This window comes from Vicugna pacos, chromosome 11 (genome assembly GCF_048564905.1).
Source record: "Vicugna pacos chromosome 11, VicPac4, whole genome shotgun sequence".
In the NCBI taxonomy this organism is placed as follows: Eukaryota; Metazoa; Chordata; class Mammalia; order Artiodactyla; family Camelidae; genus Vicugna; species Vicugna pacos.
In genome coordinates this window covers 33,508,979-33,526,228 of record NC_132997.1, presented here as the reverse complement: position 1 = coordinate 33,526,228, position 17,250 = coordinate 33,508,979, and the positions used below count along the sequence as shown (strand labels likewise).

At 36.8% G+C, this 17,250-nt stretch overlaps 2 protein-coding genes across 7 annotated transcripts in view; one reads left to right on the top strand and one right to left on the bottom strand.

The window, feature by feature from the left end:
- ZNF25 (zinc finger protein 25) overlaps nt 1-12,143 on the bottom strand; it is a 30,113-nt gene extending 17,970 nt beyond the window's left edge. The window contains exons 1-3 of one of the 6 annotated variants that reach the window (XM_072971082.1): nt 11,914-12,015; nt 9,968-10,073; nt 9,740-9,855 (exon numbers count right to left, since the gene is read on the bottom strand). In XM_072971082.1, the coding sequence (XP_072827183.1) occupies nt 9,740-9,754 (15 nt within the window). In that variant the 5' untranslated portion in view covers nt 9,755-9,855; nt 9,968-10,073; nt 11,914-12,015. Of the gene's footprint in view, nt 1-9,739; nt 9,856-9,967; nt 10,074-10,121; nt 11,292-11,356 lie in introns of those variants that run through there. The other 5 variants (XM_072971079.1, XM_072971081.1, XM_072971080.1 and 2 more) reach the window with 5 other exon arrangements.
- Nucleotides 11,617-17,250, top strand: part of LOC102543860 (uncharacterized) — a 67,494-nt gene continuing 61,860 nt past the window's right edge. Inside the window, exons 1-2 of the mRNA XM_072971073.1 lie at nt 11,617-11,718; nt 16,968-17,053. The gene's annotated coding sequence lies outside the window, so the exon portion shown is untranslated. The remainder of the gene's footprint in view (nt 11,719-16,967; nt 17,054-17,250) is intronic.

Here is a 17,250-nt window from a genome sequence, read left to right as displayed (position 1 = left end):
AGTATTATATGGATTTGAGTAGCTTTTTTTGTTCATGAATCAAATGTAGATAAACGTTGATAGAGGGAAGAAATGAAAGGGTTACTCTAGTTCTTAACTCAAAAGCTCTCTCTTCTGTTGGTATAATATTTTCACAGCCTTTAAGAAACTAGCACATTGGGAATGGTTTGTAGATTCTGTGATACTGTATTCTTTTTTTTTAGGTCACCAGATTTCAGTTATTTATTTTCTTACTTGCCTTTACTCCCAAGCAAGCAAGGGATTCCTTCTTTTCCTCTGAGTTATTGCCTTTTCCAAGCTGCCACCGGTGTTCCTGCATACACTTTAAGTCCCTTCTTTTCTACTTCCAGTGCTAGTGCTTGGGTCCCACGGGTTTCAAACCTCTTCCACATCTTTCTCCAGTCAGAGTAAGAGCCTCTGCTTCTGGCAGTATGCCTACTTGATCTTACATTCCTTTAGAGCTATGACATCACCATCTCTTTTCTTCCATCAATCCCCTCCTGACTTACTGCTCTGGAATGAGCTCACAAGCTGTTTCTGCTATTCTGACAATGATCTCCCAACTTACACATAAATTAGTCTCCTGTCTCCTAGCTACTCAGTAGGAGCAGGTTGTGGTGTATGGAGATATTTGTTACCAACTAACATTATTCTCTGGCAACTAGGAAATCAGTAAAACAAGATGGGAAAACAAGAAAACAGTTAAGTTGGGCAAAAGGAGGCAATCAGGTGAATTTATTCATTCTGTGTCTGACACGATTGTGGAACATATAGCTGGAACTGTCCATTCTGGAAGGTATGCATGTAAGTAAATTTCCGTAAATAATATTTTCACATATATTAAAAAATAGGGTTCTAGAAGAGTCCCCCCCAAAGGATATGCAGAAGCAGCAATATTTGAGATGGTAGCAACAGAAACTAGGCCAAGACCACAAAGCCTGATAAAACTTAGTTAAATGTAACAGTAGACCAGGAGAATGTTTAGAAAACCAAAGAAAGAAGAGTGTCACAAATAAAGGCCAGTTCTAGCTCAAAATTCAAATGTAAAAAGTCCAAGTAGAGTAACTATATAAAAGCACAGCAAAGGAGTGAAAGCTGTAATTACTAAACAAGACAACTTGAGACATTTTTGGAAGATAAAGAACTCATAAGGTGAGATAAGAGAAGTCATCTTTTGGATACACATCCTAACAGAGACCTCAGGAAAGCTTCTCTCTGCTCAGAGTTGAAGGGCTACAATTTGACAAGGACAGCAGAGAGACAGGTTTGGCTAGGAAACTGAAATTAAAGTCAAGCTTATATGATTCCTCACTTAAAAAAAAAAAAAGCAAAGATCATCCAGCATAAAGCAAAAGCTGATGAGAAGAGCTCACCACATAAAGAAGAGGAACTAATAAAGGCCACTGAATATGGGCACAAGACAGCAAAAGAGAAAAACACAAAACTGTATTACACAGAGAGATGATTTATTCTTTTGTAATATATATGGGTTTAAAAAAAATAACACTTCTGATGAAGTAATTACAATTACTATTTTCTTACCATATAGCAATATCACATAAGCAATTAACAGGATATGAATAAAACTGGCATGTGACTTCTTGTATATAGAACCAAACACTAAAAGACAAAGAAGGAATACACGTATACTTTTAATGGAAAAAGTTTTGAACCTAAAATTCCATGTCCTGCCAAATTTTAATTCAAGGATTAAGAAAAGAAGTTTTTATTAACATAAGGATTTCAAAAGCATACAAATGATGCACCTATTCTGCACAGCCCTAGAACACACTTCAAAGAAACCAATAAGGAAAAGAACATGGCAAACTAGAAATAATAGCTAACAGATAAAAGAAACTAATGAGAACTTATTTCTGGAATAGCCATAACAGGAAACTATGGAAGTTAAAATGCATTGTTTACAGACACAATGAAAAGGAAAGACTATTCTATATACTAAACAACCACACTGTCCTTCCAAGATACTAAAAAATATGGTAACAAAGTGCTCACATCTTTTCATGGGATACTCATTCAGATACTCATTGAAAGACCATATTTTGGCCAGATGACAAATCTCAAGCTCAAAATAATTGAAATTATTCAAATAAATTCTCTGACTATAGCCAATTTAAATTGAAAATCAGTAACAGAAAGTTACCTGAAAAAGTTACTTGGAAACAACAGCTGAGCATTTGGTTTATGTTATTGGAAAATACCAATGATAAATGTTGGTTCTCACAGATCAAGAAAATTGAAAAAGCTATATCTAGAATGACCAAGAAAACAGAAACTAAAGGTTAACAATGTCAAAAGTGAAAAGGAGGGCAGTTATTACATACCTCATAAACATTAAAAGGATAATAAGGGCACACTCTGAACAATTCTATGCATATAAATTTTATATCTTATGATGAAAGATGAAATGGACCAATTTCTTGAAAGAAACAAACTACCAAAACTCACTCAGGAGAAATACCTAAGCTGAATAGTCCCATATATATTAAATAAACTGGATTTGTAGTTAAAAACCTTTGAACATGAGTGATGTCATAAGAAATGGTGAAGTGGAGAGCTTCAAGAATTGGTCCCTCCAATGAGGCAACCATTAAGGTGGAAAAAACTGACAGAAATCAACGTTTTTCAGAACTCTAGAATCTAAGAAAAAGGTGTGTCTATTTAACATGCCCACATCACTTTGTTTTTGAGCACTTCCTTACTCTCTGATACTACGGAATGCTCTGTGCTTATCTTGTATACCCTTGCCTTAGACCTACAATCAATCAATCACTCCATGGAATTCTGGTTCCTGTTACTGTAGAATGATATTTTAAAACCAAGATCTGTGTGCTAGGTTTGCTACCGAGGTGTCACTGCTTACAGGCCCTCTCAGCAGACAGTAAATATATGTTTGTATATTAACTCATGCACATACACATATCTATAATTATTTCTGTATCTATCATATACACGATACGTTAATACGTATTAAGATAACATATATACATTTGCTTTTCAATAAATGGCACTGTAAAAAATGGGCATCTGTATACAAAAATGAACCTCAGCCAATAAGTTATACTTTATACAAAAATAAACTCAAAATGAATTATAGACCTAAGTATAAAATGTAAAACTACAAAATTTTTTAGAAGATAGGAAAAGTCTTTGTGACTCTGAGATAAGCAAAAACTTTTTAGAGATGACACCAAAAGACACTAAGAAGAAAAATTTGCTTGGAGTTCATCAAATTTTTGTGAAAGACACTTTTTGGTGAGTAAAAAGAATAGCCACAGATAGTGAGGAAAATATTTGAAAATCACAAATCTAACAAAGCACTTGTATCCAGAACATATAAAGAACTCTCAAAAGCATTAAGAAAACAACCAAATTTAAAAATGAACAGAAAATCTGAATAGACACTCACAAAAGAAGATATATGGATAGCAAATAAGCACACCAAAAGATATTTTCAACATCATTAGTCATTAGAAAAATGCAAATTAAAGCAATAATGGCATACCACTGCACACCTATCAGAATGACTTAAAAAAAAAACCCGTGAAATACCAAGTGCTGATAAGAATGGGAAGCAAATGGAACTCTGATACAATGCAGTAAGAATACAGACTACTCAGGAAAAGTTTGGCATTTTCTTATAAAGTTAATTATATATTTACCATGTGACCCAGTAATCACATGCCTAGGTATTTACCCAAGAGAAATGAAAATCTGTGTATACCCAAATATCTGAATGCAAATGTTTGTAACAGCTCTTTTCATAATTGCCAAAAAACCAGAAACCCAAATATTCTGAACTGATGTACAGATAAATAAATGAGCTAGACACATATAACTGAATACTATTTAGCAATAAAAAAGAACTAACTATTGATACATGCAACAGCATGATCAAATCTCAAATGCACCATGCTAAATGAAAGTAGGTAGTCTCAAAAAACCACATACTATATGATTCAATTTATATGACACTGGGGAAAGGCAGAACATTAGGGATGAAGAATAAATTGGTGATTTCTAGGAATTAGTGATGGGGAAACTACACAGAGGGAACCAAGGAAATTTTGAGGTGATTAAACTGTCCCATATCTTGGCTGTGGTGATGATTACATGTCTTATGCATGTGTCAAAAGTCACTGAAATGTACATCCAAAAAGAGTGAATTCTGCTGTAAGTTAAAAAGCAAATAAAATTAAAAATAGAGCACAAACCACTTCACACCCATTAGGTGGCTACGCTCAAAACACACACACACACACACACACAACGAAAAAGAGAAAATCTCAAATATTGGCAAGGATGTGAAGAAACCAGAACCCTTGAGCATTGTCAGTGGGAATGTTAAATGGTGCAGCCACTATGAAATACAGTATAGCAGTTCCTCAAAAAAAATTAAACACAGAATTACCATATGATCCAGAAATTCCACTCCCAGTTATGTATCCAAAAGAATTCAAAGCAAGGACTCAAACAAATATTTGTAAGCCAATGTTCATGATAACAGCTACAAAGTCCAAGCAACCCAGGTGTCCATCAAGAAAGGACTGCATAAAGAAAACGTAGTACATCCACACAATGGAATATTATTCAGCCTCTAAAAGGAAGGAAACCCTGTCATGTGCTACAACATGGATGAACCTTGAAGACACTGTTCTGAATGAAATAAGCCAGGATGAACACTGTATGATTCTACTTATATGAGGTACCTAGAGTAGTCAAATTCACAGAGACAGAAAGTAGAATGGTTTTTCCCAAGGTGTGGGATGAGGGATATTGGGAAGTTAAGTGTTTAATGTGTGGAGTTTCAGTCTGGGATGTTGAAGAGTTATGGAGATAGGTGGCGGTGATGACTGCACAACAATGTGAATGTACTTAATGTCACAGAACTACACACTTAAAATGGCTTACGATGGTAAATTTTTATGTATATTTTACTACAATTAAAAAGTAAATAAGTCAAACTTCAATTTACAAAAAGAAAAATAAAAGCAAAAACAAAATCCCCCTAACACACGAAAAATAGATGTACATAAACATTAAATATTAAACTAAGCACCAGAATTTAAGGGATTAAGATCTAAGAAAAAAGTGAAATTAACTGGAATGAGTCCTACATATCTGCTTAGAATTTTCAGGGAATTTTCAAATTTCATAGCCAGGGCAAAACTATAGAGCAGAAAGCAGTTCAGAGGTAGCATCTCTAGAGTAAGGATAAACAACAAGTTTTGAATAGAATGTAGAGAAGCAAAAGGGAAGTTGATCTCATCTTAATAACGAGAACAAGCCCCTAAACTAGAAAGTTATGTTTTCTAAAAGCAGAGATCCGAGAATCCAAAGGTGAACAAAGGAAAAAATTCAGAAGAGACAAATATTTCAAAAGAGAAAAGAGAATCACAAGTTACAGAAACCAGTCCGACTTTCAACGACTTCTCATGTTTGCCTGTGGGCTTGTGTGATGTATTAGAATTCCTAAGTGCCCCAGTCACAAAGCAAGTCAACAACTTGCCTTTTGATACTACCTGGTGACTGACTGGTGGTTTCATATTCAAGACTCCCCCAAACAGAAGCTTAGTTTCTGTAGGACTTCTTTTATGTTCCATTAAATCTCAAAAGTGGTAAGTTTATTTTAAGTTGGGGAAGCAGTTTCTAGAACCAAACAGAAGGCTGCATAATTTACATAGCTGCTCTGAAATATGAACACGCAACCATTTTTTTTGCCATAGGCCTTTACTAAGTGTGTGGCAACAACCCTCTGAAGGCTGGGAGCAGAGCACCAGGGCGGGGAGAGATGTGTCAGGCGGTGAAATCGCTACAGGGCAGGAACCCCTCAGTTGCCCCAAAAGAAACGCTGGTTGCAAGCTACAAGCACATCAGTGGAGCTTTGGTGGTGTTCATAACTGAAGCCCTGCTGAAGGCAAAGCCTTGACCCTGCTCTCAAATCATCTGAAGCCAGTGGTGAACTGTATCTAGTAACTAAAGCTTGGGGCCAGCTCAACGACATACTGACTGACTTAGCAAACAGAGGAAGGGATGTGCCTTTTTCTGCAGGTATTATGTACTTCAATCTCTACTGTACTTTTATACATAATGTCTAACACACAATAAAGAATTATGAGACATGCAAAGAAGTAGAAAATTTTGATTCATACTAAAGAATGAAGCCTACTGAAGCAGATCCACAGATAACCTAGATGTTGATTAGCAGATAAGGACTTTAAAGTAATTACAATAAAACTTTTAAATGACCTAGTAATAAAAAATTGGAGAATATAAATGAAATGATGGGGAATCTTAGCAGAGAAAGAAAAACAAAAAGAGAAAAACAAGAATTTTTAGAATTGAAAGATACAATGTCAGAAGTGGATTCTGTGGGCTTATGAATGAAGAGAACTAACAGAACAAAAGAAGGAAGCCATGAACTTGGAAAAAGTCATCTCAATAGAAATATCCAAATTAAAAGACCAAACACAAAAAAACCCCAAACTAAATACAGAATCTGAACATTTGGGACAATATATATGTAGTTCAACATAATTGGGATTTTAGAAAGAAAAAAAGAGAGAACAAAGCAAAGAAAATATCTAAAGAATGTCCAAGAATTTTCCAAAATGATAAAAGGCCCATAAAACTCTATTATCCTTCAAAAGGGATAAATGCAAAATAAACTCTACCTACACACATCACAGTCTATTGAAAACTAAACATAAAATGAAAATCTTAAGCACAAACAGAGGAAAAAGACACATTATATTTAGGTGGCTAACAGTAAGATGAAGACTAGCTTCTCAACAGGAACAACAGAAAGCAGAAGACAAAGATATCCTAAAACTACAGAAACAAAGAAAATTCTTGACATAAAGTTCTGTATCTGGCAAAATATCCTTCAAAAACCAAGGTGAAATAAAGACATTTTAAGAAAGGCAGGCCAAGTTAATTTGTCACCATCAGTGCTAAGCGACATGAAATGGTAAAAGTGAGTTGCTTAGGCTGCAGGGAATAGGTATCAGAGAGCATCCCAGACGAGCAGGAAGGAATAAACAGTGCCAAAGCAGATAAGTACATAAACATAGAAGACCATCTTATCTGTACGCAAGCGCGCACACGCGCGCACACACACATTTCTTTTAAAAGATTAATATTGTTTAAAGTAGAAATAACAAATATTTGGGGTTAAAAATATATGTACAAGTGAGATATAAGACAAGGACCACAGGGTGGGAAGGGTGTAAATACAATTATACGTATGAAAGTTTATTACATTATTCACGAATAAATATAGTATTATTTGAAGACACCGTCATGTTACTGGTGCATGTTGTAATCTCTAAACTAAGCAGTAAACAAAATAAAGCAAAAAAAAAAAGTCAATAAAGGAGGTACAATGTAATACTCAAAACACTTGAATTCTTAACCCAAAGGAAGTACAATAAATCTCATTAGGATAAAAAGAAATACACATATAAACATATTAGAATAAAAGATATCTTAAAAAGCAGCTAGCTCAAAACAGATTTATTTCAAAGGTCTGATAAACCAACAGATGAATTTTCAACAGCATCAGTAGTAGAAGACAGTGAATGCTTTTCAATGTTTTAAAAGGAAAGAACTGTCAACCAAGATTTCTATGCACAGTGAAAAATTTCATGAATATTTCGTATAAAGAAAACTAAGAATTTTCCGCCAGCAGACCCTCACTAAAGCAAACAAGCAGAATAAAAACATTAACTGTAAAGAATGTTTTCAAACAGAAGAAATTTATGCCAGTAGAACTAAAGAGATTCGGGAAGGAATAAAAAAAAGAGATCTTCTTCTAATCAGGCCAAATGCCTAAGAACAAACCAAAAATCCAATTATCTGCATAAAATAAACTTTTCCAAGAGTTGGTAGTGATGACTACACTCAAAATTGCTTCAGAAAACAAAAAGGCTCATTAGTCATTTCTGCTGTCCCCGACTGGCCATTCAGAGACCAGTTACAGAGCATAAGGTAAGGAAAACATGCGGCACCCCTGAATGAATCCCGGATCAGGAAATTCCCACATAAAACATACAAATGTGTTCAAGACTGACTGAAGCAAAACTGTAAAATAGGTTAAAGTAGGAGAAAGCTCAAAAAATTTAACTTTATTTCTCCCTCTTTCTAGAGTCTCTCTCCACCATCATGTCCAAAGGTTATGACACTTAATTAGAAACAGATAATGTCCGCACTGAAAATTTATGGTATAGTAGTAATACTTCAAAAGGTGGCTGTGAGGATTATGTTAGACAGCCTATGTCAAGTGCTTAACAAAGGGCTGGGCATTTAATTACTTGCCAAATACACTGTTTCATTTTGAAAAATTAAGTTTAAAAAGCAAAGAAATGGTTACCACAGAATATAGGGTTCCTTTTCTCTGGGAGATGGTGGGATGAGATTAAGGAAGGGCACCTGGGCTTCAAAGGTACAAGTAATTTCTATTGCTTAACCCAGATAGAGGATACACTGGGGTTTACATATCAATGCTCCCTAAATTATACATATACATTATATACATTCCTTTGCTTGCATAAAGTATCATTTTTAAAATTTTTAACGAATCAATACATAAAATCTCTCTAGTTTCAGTGTCCTAAATACTGTTTCTGGAACATGCCTCAGGATGTATGTGTTTGCCATTCCTTTTATGTAGAATGCTCTTTCTCCAGGTATCTACTTGGCTGTCTCTAATCTACTAGACATTCCTCAAATACTACCTTTTAGAGTGGCATTCCGTAACCGACTTATTCCCTGTTCCTTACTTCTACCGCTCTGTCCTCTTAAACAGTTTGAGTTTGCCTCTGAGCACATAAATCAGAAACGTTACTCAAATGTTGACATATTTTATTTAATATTGAAAAAATCGTATTTGTTAATAACCTCTCCAATTTTATCAGAAAAGTCTTTAAGTATTAGATTTTGTCAACTTCACAGTGGTAGACATTCTCATTTTCACTTGAAAGCTGAACTTTTAACACCAGCAACAAATAGTTATTTTCCTTGAGACGACAGGCTCACTTCACTCATTTTTGAGAAAATGTTTGAATACTCTCTGAATAACCATAGTTTGTCCGCCAGTTGCTCTTTCGAGTAAAAATGGTATTCCATGAAAAAAGTGGCTAGGTGCGCTCACAAATCAAACAATTGCACACATGCTTTTCCTCAAGGCAACCAACCATCATACTTCAGTACACAGCAGAAGTGCTTTCTCTGAATTTCCCATTTCATCACACTGAATATTAAAAAGATGTGTACTCAGGGGTCAAGATTTAATAAAATTAATAACTTTTACTGTTTCATCAAGGATATCCTTAAGTAAAGATGGCAATTTTTTACTATGAGTACATTGCAGAGGAAAACAGTGTCACTGGTGTCACTGTCCTGATTCATGCAAAACAGGCGGCAATCTGTTGCTTTTACACCATCAGTGCAAATGTCATCAGTGTGAAAGGCAATCTGCATCTTGGTATTATGTTTTGACGTCACAGACCCATTGAATGGGTCTTGGGGTTCCCAGGGGTTTGCAGACCATACCTTGGAAATGCTGTAGTATTCAAACAGTATTTTCCCTAAGGGTGATTTTTAACTATTTCCACTTCTCTAATTTAATATATGGGCTCTCTTCCATAAAAGTTTCTAAACACACACACACACACACATGCACACACAGTGAAAAAAAAGTAAGAGCTAAAAAAAGACTCACCCGGAATTTGTTCATTTTCTCCTGCTATTGGGAAAGTATAGAAACTATGAAGCCAGAACAGGGAAAGACGGAGGACAGAAGTCATAAGAGACCTTATCTTGCAGCTCAGGAATCACCTGGGAGAAATTTACATACAACATTTTAGTAAAAGATAAACCTCTGGGAAAATGTCCCTTTGAGTCTTGAGAAGGAATAGGAAGGACCGTGATAAGATAAGGGAGTACCCACCTGTCCACTGGTGACTCTGATATAATCTTGATGAAACTGGGACATTTTTGAGTGAACATAAGCATTTCTTTCCTATTGGCTGTTTTGAAAATTATGTGTTCATTTACTAAATACCACAAAAAAGTTGAAAACTTAAATGGCAAATAATATATACCCAAAGTGTGGAACTCTATGCTGGCAAGTGATGTTGAAGAGAAATATCTATTGATATGGAAAAGTTTTCAAGTTACATGTTATAACGATTTATTCTATTATTATAAACCCCACAAGCTTATGAAGTCTTCAGAGCTGTCAAAAATAAGATGTTTCTTCTCCCTAAATTTCAGTTTTTTCAAAATCACTTCTCCAAGAACCTTGTTTTGACTAAAATATGGTATAGTGGACCAGGAGACCAATTCTATGCTAAGCCCTGCTACTAACAAACTTGGTGACTGTCTTAGTTTCAACGCTATTATCTTTAACATGAAAAGGAATTAGGGAATTTCGAACAATCATGTACAATTCTGATTCTATAGGGCTTCAATTCAGCACCACAAATCCAACAGTACCCTGGAATTCACTGTCCTCTCCTAGGGCAAAATTTAATTAGGCTTTGATGAATTCTGACTTGGCCATCTAATCTGTTGACAATGACACAAATCTAACTTCTAAAATAGCTATTCAGCACCATTATCCCAAAACAGGCACTTCATGTACAGAGCAAAAGGTAACTAGATGCCATAATGCCTAGGTCCTTCTCATACACAGAAGAAACCACTTCCAGTGCTGCCCTGATGCTTACAAAATGCCCACTTAATTTGCCGAGATACACCAGCCAATAAGGCATTATGTATGACATCACTTTCATAACATGGAGCACAGATGAAACAGCAGTTTTCTGTTTTAAAAGAGTCTGTCCCGTTTCTTCTCTCTAGAAACTAGTCTCTGGCCTGAATAAGATGCTCAGCTTCTCCAGGAAAACTTAAAATTCAGCGTTTCAACTATGGTTTAAATTTACATGTTTAACAATCGTCTGAGAATAGAAAAGGTTAGAGAACACAGGAAGGGCTTTAATTAACCTTTTACCCAGGAGTTCTGAGGAAGCCTCAAGAATATTTGGAAATAGAATACTACATGGTAAGATTAGGTCCACTCCATTCCGGTGGTGTTCAAGAGACAATACTGCACTAAATACAACTGAAGACTGTGGATTTTAGGGTGGGAAACAGCATGAACTATAGAGCAAAACAAGTGAGAGTTGAATCCCACCTGCTAATTCAAGGCAAGCTAATTTCTCTTTGAACCTTTAGTATTCGTATTTATTAAAATGGAGGTGGTTAATACCGATTCAAGGGATGGTTACGATGATTAAGATGATTAAATGAGCCAATAATGAAAAGAACAGCATACCTTGTAATGATAAAAGCAGCTCACCTTTATTGAGTCCTTAACATGCTTTGTATAAACACTACCCTATTCAATACAAAAAGCGACCCTAACGGTTATTATAATTATACAGATGAGTATCCGAGTCGTACCGAGGTTAACCGGCCCATTTACTGGCGGGCGCTGGAGCAGAGCCCAGGTCCCCCAGGCTTGACAACGCCACGTCTCCCGCAGCCCGCGCCGCCGCCACGCCAGCCCGGACGTGACGGGCTTGGCACCCACGTCACAAGCGGCCGTCCCCTCCGCGCGGCCGTCCCCGCTATGCCCGGCGCCCCGGGCCTCCTGGAGCCGCCCCTCGCGCGCAGGGCGAGAAACGCGGCTTCTTGGTAAGGATCCCGACTGCGGACGACCAGCCTCCCCGCCGGGCCGCCTGCCTGGCTCCCTCCCTAGTCCTCCTCCGCGGCCAGGCCGGCGCTCATAGAGGGGCGGCGGCTTCCAGGTTCTCCGATTCGGCGCAGCCGCGGAGACCCGGCATCCCCCCCGCCCCCAGCCTCGCGCCCGCGGCGAGGCCTGCGACACACCTGCAGGGGCTCAGCCTCGGCTCCCGGCCCGCGCAGGTTCCGGGCCCCGCCCTCTGCGGCGCTGCGCAGACCTGGAGGCTCCTGATCCTCTCCCCCCCTGCGGTGTGAGAGGGCGAAAATGGCGGCGGCGGCCGCGGGAAGGAGCTGGGACTGCTCATGCGCGGCAGGCGCCCGTCGCCCCGCGCGCGGGAGCTCCGCTTCCCGGGAGCCTGCGCTGCGGCAGCCCGGCGGCTGACGTCGTGAAGTTCGGCCTCGTCCGGCGGTCTGAGTGTTTGCTGCTGGCCGGGTCCTTTCGTTGCTCACAGTGGTAGCTGACTAGAACTGGCAATCCTCAGTCTGGGGACTTGAAAACAGAAAACTATCTTGAGTTGGTGCGATGAACAGCGATAGTAATTTAAAGAAAGCGCTTGGAACCAAGTACAGTAGTGCAAAGAATAAGGCCCTGTAACAGCTGACTTTATCTTTGGAATACAAGCTTGCAAAATTATGCAGCTGATACACGAAACATGCAAGGAAGAGAAAACATATAAACTGAAACGGAAGAGGAATCCCACTCATATCACCTTACAAAAGAAAAAGAAAGCTTAATGTTAGGTGCGCACTCGCATGAGATTTTTACTCAAATATTATGCTAATGGTATAAAATATTTTGACTGTTCACTAAGGAATAATACTGAATGTATGCTGATTTCCTGGTCAGCAATTTTATGACATCAGTTTACTCTTGTGCCAACTATTGAGTTTTCACTCAAAGTAATAAAAAAATACTAAATTTTTATAATAGAACTATAGTCAGGCTCCTTATTACAATTCATCCCCGAGGTTTGATAAATGTGCTGTGTTTTATTTAATTGATTTCAAAGTTGTTTTAGTAAGCTGTTACATTCTGTGAAGCCTGCAGCTTGAAGCTGGTAAGAGAGATGAGGGTTCTATAGAATGCCTCATTTAAGTCATGACTATACAGTGGAGAAAAATGCCTGGTTGAGATTCAACCAACAATCTCAAGTAGAATCCAGGATCCTAGCGTCTGTTACAATTTATGTCGGAGTTGAGACGCACAATTCAATTTTAGGCACACAGATAGGTCTGGGCCAAAACCCATGACCCGAACACATGACCCAGAGAAGGACCCTCGTTCCACACTCCTGTCCCTGAACACCAATTACACTCAATTCAGTACTATTTCAAGCTTTGGTCAGTTAAATCTGTGGCAGAGGCGGAGGCTCAGGCTGGACCCAGCAAGTGCGGCATAAAACAGCAGAGCTCAAAGCACATGCTTCCCATCAGGCAACAAAACCAGTTAGCTAGACAAAAACAAGAGAAGAAAGACCTCAAGGTCATGGTGGTCATTCTCTAGATTATTCTGCTCCCAGGATGGAAGTGGCCCCACAGAGGACAGATTAAAACCACTCAACCCCAAATTTGGTTTGGATGTCAAGACACACATGCACCAAGAGAATGTAAAAAGATTTTTTACTCACATCATGGGACTTTCTGGGCAGAGCAGGGTAGCACCCAAGCTGATCCAGAACTTACCTGAGTGATTTGAAAAAGTGTGGGAAGGAGTGGCCTGGTATGTATTGCAGTTAGGGGCTAGGGTTGAGAAAGAGAGCATGCATATGGCTTTTCTTATCAGTTTGCCTGGATGTGGGGCAGAAGAGGAAGGTAAAAGTTGGTTTGAAGACTACCATAGTCAAAATTTAACAATGGTGTCAGACTCTTTATTACAGTGTGGATATACCACCTTTTGTTTATCCAATCCTCAGCTGATGGACATTTGGATTTTTTCCTTTTTCTTTTTTTGGCCACAATGAATAATCCTGCTATGAAATATTGTATATAACTTGTTAAAAGAAAATAGAGACCAGGCTTGAAAATCCCCTGAGCAGACAAAACCAGTTAGGCCACATAAGTAAATCTTAACATAGGTTATTTCTTGTAATGCCTCTGATCATCATAAACAAACTTAAGTCATATTCCTAAAATGGTGTAAAATAATCACTTTTAACTAATATCCTGTTGTCTGGGAAACCCCATTGTAATAATTGTTATAAAGGCATGTAAGGACATGCCTCCGTGCTTCTTGTCACTGTCAGTTTGAAGCCTCCCAGTTCACGGTCTGTTCTTTTGAATATACAAGAAACTTAAAATTTTAGCTTGCTCTGAAACTCTTTGTGTGGATGTATATATGTTTTCCTTTCACTTGGGTAGATACCTGGGGGTGGCACTGCTGAGTCATTTGGTAAATCTATGTTTAACATTTTGAGAAAAATGACAAACTTTTCCAGTGAATATGAACCATTTTACATTCCCTAAAAGTGGTTTTCCCATTTTTATTAATTTTCATTGTATTGTCTTGGCACTTCTGTTGAAAATCAATTGAGCATAAGTAGGACGGCTTGGTTTTTTTCTGGACTTTTAGTTCTATTGCATTGATCTAGATGTCTTCTATTATGCCAGGGCCACACTGTCATGATTGCCATAGCTTTGTTGTAAATATTGGGATTCCCTTGAAATTCGTTTTCAAATTTGCATGGGTATTCTGGGTACGTTGCACTTTCATGTCAATTTCAGAATTGGCTTATAAATTTCCACAAAAAAAAAGGCAGGTGAGATTTTGATAGGATTGCGTTAAATCTGTAGATAATTTGGAGAGTAATATCATCTTAATAATATTGAATCTTCTCATTTATGAATGTGAGCTGTCTTTCCATCTAGTTTTATTTAATTCTTAAAATAATGTTTTCTAAATTTCAGTGTACAAAGTCTTGCATTTCTTTTGTTAAATCTATTCCTAAGTATTTTTTTAATGCTTTTGTGAATGGAATTGTTTTTCAGATTGTTCAGTACTAGTGTATATAGAGAAATATATTTTTTACATATTGACCTTGTGTCCTGCAACCTTGCTCCACTAGTTTAGGTAGTTTTAAACGGATTTCTTAGGATTTTCTATGAATAAGATCACATCACCCACAGATAAAAGTAGTGTTATTTCTCCTTCTCTAATCTGGATGCCTTTTACCTCTCCCTCTTAGCTAATTGCCTTAGCTGATGCTCAGTGTTGAACAATGTTGAACACATTGCTGAACAGTACAATACATTATTGAGATGCTGAGGGAAAGTGGTGAGATTGGATGTTTTGTCTTAATCCTGATCTAAGGTGGAATGGGCTTAATTTTTCACCATTAAATATGGCTCAGATCTTCTACTTCTTCTCAAGTCATTTTCAGTAATTTGTGCCTTTCTAGGACTGTGCATTTCTTCTGATTTATCTAATGTGTTGGTATATAGTTGTTCATATATTCCTTCATAATAATTTTAATTTCTATAATATCGATAGTGATGTCTTCTTTTTGATTCCTGCTCTTGATAATTTGTTTTCCCTCTCTTTTTTTTATGGTCACTGTGGATAAAAATTTATTAGTTCTGTTGATAGTTTCAAAGAATCACTTTAATTTTATTTCCTCTTTATTCTATTTCATTTGTTTCTGCTTTTCATTATTTACTTCCTTCTTCTTGCTTTGGGTGTAATTTGTTCTTCTTTTTCCATCTTTCTAAGGTGAGTGGTTAGGTTGTTGATTTAAGATTATTCTTTTTTAAAAATAGATGTTTACATATATTTACCTCTAAGCACATACTTGTGAATTTCTCAGATTTCTTCTGTTACTGATTTCTAATTCCTTTGTGGTCGGAGAACATTTTTTCTGTGATTTAAATCCTGTAAAATTTATTGAGACTTGTTTTATGGCCTAGTATATTGTCTGTCCTGGAGAATGTTCCCTGTATGCTTGAAAAGTGTGTATTCTGCTGTTGGGAGTATGGTTCTAAAGATGTCTTAGGTCTAGCTAATGTACAGTGTTTAGGTTTTCTATATGACAATTTTCTGCCTAGCTATCCTATCGAATATTGAGACTTGGGTGTTGAAGTATCCAACTCTTACTGTTGAATTATCTCTTTCTCCCTTCAATTCTATCAATTAGCTTCATGTGTTATGAGACGTTTTTGGTCAAGTGTATGTATTTAAAACATTGTTATATCTGTCTGTTGGACTGATCATTAAAATGTTCTCTGTAAGAAACAGTTACACCTTTGTGTTAAAGTCTATTTTATCTGTTATTAGTATAATCACTCTAGCTTTCTTATGATTGCACTTGCACGTTGCGTATTTTCCCATCCTTTTCGGTTCAACCTATTTGTACTTCTGAATCTAAATTTTGTCTCTTGTAGACAGCATAAAGTTTAGGCTTCTTTTTAATCCCATATGACAATTTGCCCATTGCTTGTAATGTTTAATCCATTTCACATTTAATGCTATTGTTGATTTGGTTAGATTTATGCCTGGCATTTTGCTGTTTCCTGCTCCCACCCATATATATCATGCTTTTTTGTTGTTGTTCTCTTGTTTCTCCTTTACTGCCTTCTTTGGTATTAACTGGATATTTTTTACTATACCATTTTATTTTAAAGAGTTTTTAAATAAATTATGGTAGACTAGTTTCTAGACTTACAGAATTATTGTGACTATAATGGAGAGATTCTTGTATAGTCTGCATTAATTTCCTTTATTTTTAACATCTTACATTAGTGTGGTACATTTGTCCAAATTAACAAACCAACATTGATACATTATTATTAACTAAAGTCTCTAGTTTTTCCAATTTCCTCAGTTTTTCTGTAATCTTTTTCTGTTCTATGACCCTTTCTAGGACACTGTGTTACATTAAGTAGTTATGTCTGCTTAGGCTCCTCTTATCTGTGATCATATTAAAAACTCATCACTTCCTAATTAATTTCCTTAAGTTTACCCATATCTGTGCTCTTGAGGCTATTTCTTTTTCTACTTTATCAGTGTGTTGGAAATATTATATAATGATGTACTATTGAACATCTCTTCCCAACTCTGTTCGAATGGTATCATGTTAGTAATTTGAAATTGATCATGACAGGATTATTTATGCCTTGGATATTGGCAACTACAACTCAGGGCTTTTTTTTTTTGAGAGCCTATCATTAAATATTTTATTCTATTGATGCTACATTCCTTCTCTTTTTAGGAACCAACAGGAAGACATTGGCTACCAGGAAGGCACTGGCTACCAGGAAGTCATTTTACCCACTAGTATGCAGAATTTATACTAAGGTAAATCCAGGAGCTATGGAGGAGGCCAGATCTTTTATAACTCATTTCTTTTTCCTTGTGTCTCAGTTACATCTTCACAGGTCTCTATACTTTTTAAAGAAAATAGAAAATGAACAAATCCCATGTGAGTTTCTTTTTAAATTTCCTGTTTTCTTTTGCATTGAATTTTACAAGATTTATAAGATATAACCATTAAA